Consider the following 8339-nt stretch of genomic DNA (forward strand, 5'->3'; position numbering starts at 1 on the left):
CCCTGGTCACTTCCTAAGATGCCACACTCGTTATGCAACAGATATCAGATTGGAGACGGAGACGACAAACTCTCAGCAACATGAAGCCCACCGTTAGCCCACCGTGCTCAGGACACAAGCAGCATTAGCCTTCTCACATTTCCACAACAAAAACAGCAGCTGGCCTGTCGCATGCTCTCTCTAAGATGTTTCCACTCTCTTTTGCGTAAATACAGAATAGTTTCTGAGCACTATATCATCTGCCCAAAAAATCCCACCCAATATCAAAGTTATAATTCTGATTTTTCTACATTTTTGTGTGATTCAGTGGTTGAGATGTAAATAAAGCCATTCAGAGTGGTTTGATGTGAAATGGTTCATTGTAGAGGTTCAGAGAACTTTACAGTGGTGGTGATAGGAACCAGGGGTCATGATGTCTACAACACAAATATAGCCATTTTATTTACTATCCAAAACCACCAGTGAACCTACAGGTGTCAGAGATTTTATATGTAATGTTGATAATGGTTAAATGGTGATTAATCTTTAAACAGTACATTTTCTTTGGGCACCATTTTGCCTCACAGCACCCTTCATGTACCCCACCACCATCAACGGATTTAAAAAAAGGCTAAAATCACCTGGGAAAAAAAATCATAAAACAGTGTCTCAGACATCAGGCAGTGTATTCATAACCATTTCATGTACTAACTTTCTGTGAGGGAGCTTTTAAAGATGGAAGTCTGGTTCCTATCAGCACCACTGTGAACAGTTCTGACTCAATAAGTTTCTCTAGAACAGAGAAACAGCATAATCATATTTTATAACTGACAGATATCAGCACTGTTTAACTAAAACTACTGGAATCTGATAAAACGTAATAATAATAGTAGTTAATTGTTCACACAGGTAGCAACTTAAAGTGCTTTACAGACAGGTAATAAAGTTCAACAACAGAAATAAAGAAATCTGTGATTTTCTTTTACTACTGTTACGGTTCAGTAACAGCAATAAGAGAAATTTAGACTAAATACATGAAAGATAAGAAATATCAATTGACAAACTATGATAGATAAAATAAAAAAGTAGAATTTTAATTAAATGCTAGATTTCTGCAGTTTAGAAGAAGAATAACACAAACAGGCCTCTTCACTTTTTTATTTTTGACCACATTAAATTATACTGGCTGATAGTTTCAGTTTCCGCAAGTCAGTTTGGAGACAACCATCCAACACACTAGGGGTGTAAATCTGTGACCTCACAACAATTTCACTCTGAATGTTTAGGAAATGATTCCATGTGTTGTTTCACCTTGACTCAATTCGCTTGTTTGATTCAGTTAAAAATGCACTGAATACACAAATATAACTGGAGAAACTATTTCAAATACAGAATTTAGACAACAACTACAAAACAAGCTGGACTGGATTTCTATGTTTGAAAATTGAGCACATACTTTATTATTATTATTATTATTATTATTATTATTATACATTTACTAATATATAATTGAATAAATATATATGTTGAATAATATATGTACCATTATAACATTATTATCATAGATCAAAATCTTTTCCAACATTCCAAAACTGAGGTTACTAAATCATCACCTTCTGTCAACACACTAATACACTTTCATAAAAATTTCAGTGAAATTCTACACATTCAGGAAATTCTTAATTAGCGTCTAACCAACAGTTCACTAATGGACCAAACAGTCATCCATGCTGACTGTCCATAACCAGAATTTACATTCTTATTAAACAAAAATGAGATCCTCCTGAAGATTCTCATCAGTGTTTTTCATTTCTGCAACTGAGGATCAGTCAAAATACACATGTAGCGTTGTTTTCCTGAGAAAACCTTGTATTTCCAGAATCGTAGCTTTATACAGGAACAGAGAAAACACAGTCCGTACATGAAAACTAAGCCCATACTGAATTTACTGTTTTTGTGATGTCACGGAAAACAAATCCATTTACATATATATCCAGCTCTTCAGCCTAGTTTAGCTCGGCCCACTCACACGTCAGTTATAAGGAGTGTTTGAGCCATGACTTCTTTAACTAATTATGACAGCGATACAAACATTATAAGTGGATCTCAATGAAAAAGGTAAAATATAATAAAATGTAGGACCCTTTTATGCAAAGGTCAGTTAGCATGTTCCAATGGAATTAAAAGCATAAAAACAGAAAAACAAGAGGTTTTGATATGTAAGTAAAGGAAGGTAACATCTGTGACCATACAGAACAGCCTCAACTCCTTAGCCACAGTAGCCGAGTTTAAACCGCCTGCACTCTTCACACTCCTTTCTGAGCCTCTGAACAAAGAGGAAGTATTTTAAACTATTTGCAGAATAGCCTCCATTTCTACTTCTAGCAAAGGAAAAGCTAATAGCACTGTCAACCTCATATGCCAATATCTTCAATATCTCGACCACACCTACAACATATACAGCACACTGAACTGCCTTCTACAGTCAGATCAGGCAACAGAGTAGACTATTATAAATGCAAATGTACTGTTTTACCTGACGCACTTCAGGTTGGTGTATTGTTTATAACTCCGCTGACCTGTTTCATAAGCTCACAATTTGCGTGTATATACACACACATATGCATGCACCCCTGTTCAAAATTCATGTTTTGGTGATTTTCTAAGTAAAACTGTGTTAACACATCCTTTACAGAGAACATATTTCACATTTAATTTACTATTACTGTATATGTACTGAATTTAACTTATCAGGGGGGAAAAAAACATAAAAATTGGCCTGTGCAAAGGTTACGGCATGTTTTATATGTTGCTTCTTGTTTTTCTTCAATAATTTAAGATCAGCAAATGAACAGAAACCGTGCAGCAAAACATGCAGATGTCAGAACAAAACCTTGTATCTCCATAAAACAGCAACTTTTTAGGTAACGAAAAAAACAATTCTTGACTTAAAATGGAAATTACTGTACAAAATATACTGTCCCCCAGGTTATATTATATCCACTGACTGGGGAGCTAGTTATTTCAAATGGTAGAAAAAAAGAAAAAAGTAGGGATGCACTGATAATGCCGGAGTCTGATATCCAATTTTTTTCTGCATATTCCTGAATCAGATCTTTACCGTTACCTGTAACTCTGGTCAGTGCCTGCTGACCACTGGTGTCCACTCACAAGTCCATAAGTGTATTTCTTCCCGCCTCCCCATGTCCTCCCCCAAACCACCCCCCGCCCCCCCCCTTTAGTAAAGCCATGCTGCCTTTATGCAGAATTACAGCATCACCAATCATCTTTCTTTCTCCAAGTTCAATGCTTCTGACACATACGTGATCCATTTTTGACCTCTGACTCTGCCCTCAGTGCTAAAACTGCCAGTGTGAGTCAGTTAAGTTGACCTAATGTGCATAACTCAACCTGTTTTTTGTTTACTGGACTGATGCAAACAGCTTACCTGCGATGGCACTAAGAAATCCGCCTCTTCTGCCTGCCACACTTCTACCACGCTGGACATTTCGGTCAGAGCTTGTTTTGGTGAGGAGAAACAGAAAGAGATGGAGGAAAAAAGGAGAAAGAGAAACGCCATGTGAGCTCAGGCCTGACTGAGAGAGAGTGAGTGCATGTGTGTGCAGGTCTGCACAAATGATAGCACTCGTAGCACAAAGGCAAAGCTAAAACAACATTACTGCTGTGCATCCAGTCAAAATACACAAACTCAATACTTAGAGGTGCTATACAATCTCAAACACCTCATCTAACTCGATATTTGATTAAAAATGACAGCTTAAAGCCTGTTAACGCTGGGCATTAGAGGCCAGTGAAGTTTCCCTCTAACGTTACTGCAGAACAGCTTTGTTGCAGACTGACTGACTGACTGACAGGAAACGGAGCAAAACGGTTTGTTTTCTAACAAAAAGCCCATCCGTGCTCAACGTGGGGGTAAAAACCACATCTACACGACGATATAAACACTTAATCCATATCGGCACGGCTTTTAGAGGCGATTTAAGGCGAATATGGTTATAAAAATTGGCTTTAAAGAGTGATACAGAGCCTTCCCCCTCCCTCTCTCTCTCTCCGTAGCTGTAGCTGAAGCTGCTGTAAGGTTAGTCAGTTCCCTCCGACATTTTGTCAACATTTCTCGCTTTTCTGTGAAAAATAAGACTCCCTCGGACCTTGAAACTGGGCTCCTCCGCGCTGTATGAAAGGCAGGAATAGTTGTAGGATCCCCAGAAATATATTAATCCACGTTTTTCTGTGGCAGTGGCCGATTTGACTCAAGTCCCTTTGGGTCGCCATGCTGGCGCGTCCTGCTCGGTGCGCGTTCACGACGCCTTATTATTGTGTTTCGTTTTCCGCCCGTATTCGGGAACACCCGCCTTTCCTGCGCTCCGATTGGTTAGCGGTTAGGCACTCGTGCGCTGGGATTGGCTAGTAGTTCATGCTCACGTACGCTCACAAGCACTCCGCCCAATGGGAAACGCATATGGGTAGTATATGTTAGCCAATCACAGCGGAAGAGGGGCTTGCCTGAATACAGGTGGAGCAAAATAAAAAAAAATACATAAATAATAAATAACAACATAACGTGTGTGCGGCGCTTTCGCTTAGCCTTTCTTTTTTCCTTCTTTTTCTCTATCTAACAGATCTTTTTTCTCATTTTCCTCATTTCTCTCTCTCTCTTATTTCCTTCCTCTCCAAACAGAATTGAATGAAGAAAACAGTGAACTAAAACAACTTATATAATGTCTAAAATACGGTAAACGCGTATTTTCCAATCTGATTATGATGTTTCCGAGCAAATACTGCTGCAGTGTATTGTAAAAGAAAACCTACCATTCAACTGTTATAAGCTGATTGTAATAGCATAGAAAATAGCTGATAGTTGTTTCCCACCTTTTTAAAAGAATTTTTAAAAGAATCCTAGAAGTTCTATGTAGTATCATTCTAGTTTGTCATTCCTGGATGTAAATATGTAAACATATAAATATTTAAAAGTCCCATATCACAGAAAACCAAATTTCTTTTACTTTTTTATAATAACAAAGTTTGATATAGTATGTATATATAATTTAAATTCCAGTCCATGCAGTCCGTATACGGAAACTACAAAAACAGCCGATTTTGAATTCATTGTTTCTGTGATGTCACAAAAACAAGCACATTTACATATAACCACTTGCTCAGCCTACATCAATTTCACCTTGCCCATTCATGCTGATGTTTTGTGTTTGAGCCTGCACTGCTTTTTTGACTAAGGCACAGCCAATCAGAATATAACTCATTTACATATATCAGTCTGAAAGGCACAGTAACAACCAGTTTCATTGTAAGGGTTAGTGAGAAGGTGGAAAATGGTCATTTACCCATTGGAAGATACTGGAAATGTGAATATAAACATGTAAATATGCAATTGTGGTGTTGACTAAAGGCCTTAAAGGGGAGTTCTGCTTATTTTTCAGAATTTATGCATAATTCAGTAGTTAAGATGTCATCAAAGTCATTCAGAGGGGCTTGATGTGAAGCACTTCATTGCAGAGACTCAGATGTCTTTACAGTGGTGGTGACAGGAACCAGGGGTCACAATGTCTACAACACAAATACGTTTATAATAATTTTACTTATCCAAAACCACCAGTGAACTTAGACATCTCTTCTGAGTTGCCACACCCTGCATGTATCCCTTCAACCTGTGGGCGGGTTTATATATATAGTTTGAGTCCTGGTGGTGCCAATAAATTATGCACAACTTTCAAAAAATCCCCTTTAACAGTTAAATAGTGAATAAATATTTGGTGTATTACAGCAAGAAAAGCACTACACTATGCAGTGCCCACAGTGGTCTAGTTCCTCATTTCTGGTTTAGTAAATTCAAGGAAAAATGAACTTGCAGTTGAAATAAACAAAATGAGGAAGAATGTCCGCAAAACTTTACAACAAAAACAAGTGCCAATTTGTTCCTGTTGGACGTGTCTTTCTCGATGTGCCTCATATTTAAACAAGCAGATGCAAATCTAACATCAAACATCACAAAAACTCTTCAAGGGCCCATCTCCTACATTTTCCTTGGATTCTCACATTTCTGAAAACTAAGTCTCCCATAAAGAGTGGACACGCTATGCTGAACAAATGTGATATTACATTTAGTTGTTAAGGTTTCTGTGTAATTCTCTGACACTACAAAATAAATAACTTGCACTTAATCGCTGTTTTGACTGGATTTTGTTTCCATAAATATGCATGCTACTGTTTTTTTGTTGCCATGTATTGTTTACAGCTTTATCCAAGTACTGTGAAGCCCTCTGAGTATCATGTTTATGCATGAAAGGTGCTCTACAGGTAAAGCTATTATAAAAGTGCAACTATTCAGCAGTCAGAGAACATACCACACAATGCATACTGGAATTCTAACATGCAAATGACATAAACAAGCTAAGCCAGATTCCCTTCTCAGTGGGGAAGGTATTTCTCATATTTCAAATTCTGACAGCTTCATTTGACGTTCTTAGTTTGTTTGCAGCTGTTGTGTTATAGGTAAAGCGAGTTGATGTGGGACAAGGTGCAATTTCAGGAACGTGTTCAGTGACTGAATAAGGACACACCCCTGTCAGTCTTCTGCTGATTCCAGTTTTGTGCAACTTAAGAGGTTTTGCCCTTTTTACTGATTTGCACTTCTGGCAAATAGTAACTTGTAGGTCAGATAACTTCTGCATATCTTTATCTGTCTAGCTGTGTACTTGAGATCTTTTGTGGAGGTTTCTTTTTAAAGGGTTCATGTTGTATATTTTTCCTATAGTTTTCACTCCAACTTCCTCTTATAACACATATGTTTTTTTGTATAATTCATTTCTACATGACCCTTTTCTAACCCCTCTTTATCCCTTACAATTTAACAGAGACTTTAAGACTGATATATGTAAATGAGCTCTGTTTTGATTGGCTGCCCTCATTCAAAAAGCAGTCTGAGGTGAGACGCTCCTCATAACTTCAGAGTGAGTGAGCAGAGCTGAACTGTCAGAGGCTGTACAGGCTAATATGTAAACGAACTAGTTTTTGTGACAGGCTGTTTTTGCAGTTTAGTCTCCAAAGTTGGACTGTATGTACATATATCAGTCTTACAGGCAAAATAACAAACAGCCTGCTTAATTCTAAGGGACAAAAAGAGGTTAGAAAACAGTTGTGTAGGAAAGAATTATGGCTTTTTGATGCATAAAACCACACAAGTAGTATAATGGACCATGGGGTGGTGAGGGGGGACTCAATAGAAATGTAAGATATGGGGCCTTTACTATATACATATTTCAAGTGTGCCTATATATCCATGAAGATATTGTGTAGATATACATAAGAAAAATAAAGTCAAAGGGTCTGTTTCTAAAGCACTGTGTATTTCTCAAGTGTTTGTCAATAATATGCTGCTGTTTACTGTTTACACAGATACAATATTTATGTGCTATGTTTTTTAAAGCAGAAATAAAGCTGCAGACTGAACTGAAAAAGTGAAATACATGAAAACATGCCATTATTACAAAGCTGCTCCAGGTGAGGAGTGTTCTTCTGTAGCTTACATGCTTTCCAGCTCATGTTTTTGCACAGATAAATACAGATATAGCCCAGCTTCACTGTTATTTTTTTTAGACCAAGATATCAAACATAGCATAAACAGAATAAAAAGAACAACAGTCTTAATAACAGTCTTTTAATTAAATTGCATTACACAGGCTGTAAGAACTAAGGCAATTCTTTCATTTCTTGAGTGACCACAGAGTGCCAGGCAGCAAAACTGACCGCAGTACAACATCTACTGGTACACCATCTGTTCTGTTAAACACATATCTGATGCCTTCAGTAAAGCCAAAGGCTTACACAAAAAAAAAACCCTTGAGCAGGTTCACATAGGTTTTTTTTTTCTTTCTTCTGTTTCTGGCAGCATTATGTCAAAGTATAGATTTGGTATCTCAAAATAATAATAATAATAATTATATAATAATAATAAAATTAACCCTAACCCTAACTTTCTCTAAATATGAACTTAGTACCTCAAAATAATGACTTATTTTCTCAGAATATTACAGTATCTCAAAATCACTTCCTTGAAATAGTGACCTAGTATCTAAAACCAATGACTTGTTTTCTGGAAATATTGACTTAGTGTCTCAGTATACTGACTTATTTTCTCAAAATACTGATTCCTATGTTGAAAGAATTACTCATGCTTTTAAAATACTGACGCAATATGTCAAAGTAATGACTTAGTATCTCGTAAAAAGACTGTCCAGAAATAATCCTTCTTGAAATTTAATAACTAATTATTTCAAGATGTTAATATTTCAAGAAAGTAAGTTATTATTTTGAGAACTGACTAA

At 36.9% G+C, this 8339-nt stretch overlaps 1 protein-coding gene across 2 annotated transcripts in view; it reads right to left on the minus strand.

The window, feature by feature from the left end:
• Nucleotides 1-4294, minus strand: part of tmem131l (transmembrane 131 like) — a 71004-nt gene extending 66710 nt beyond the window's left edge. For both annotated transcript variants that reach the window (XM_036583813.1, XM_036583811.1), the window contains exons 1-2: nt 4149-4294; nt 3428-3498 (exon numbers count right to left, since the gene is read on the minus strand). In XM_036583813.1, coding sequence (XP_036439706.1) covers nt 3428-3498; nt 4149-4272 — 195 coding nt within the window. In that variant the 5' untranslated portion in view covers nt 4273-4294. The remainder of the gene's footprint in view (nt 1-3427; nt 3499-4148) is intronic.
• Between the last annotated feature and the right edge of the window lie 4045 nt (nt 4295-8339).

Source organism: Colossoma macropomum, unplaced genomic scaffold, assembly GCF_904425465.1.
Source record: "Colossoma macropomum unplaced genomic scaffold, Colossoma_macropomum, whole genome shotgun sequence".
In the NCBI taxonomy this organism is placed as follows: Eukaryota; Metazoa; Chordata; class Actinopteri; order Characiformes; family Serrasalmidae; genus Colossoma; species Colossoma macropomum.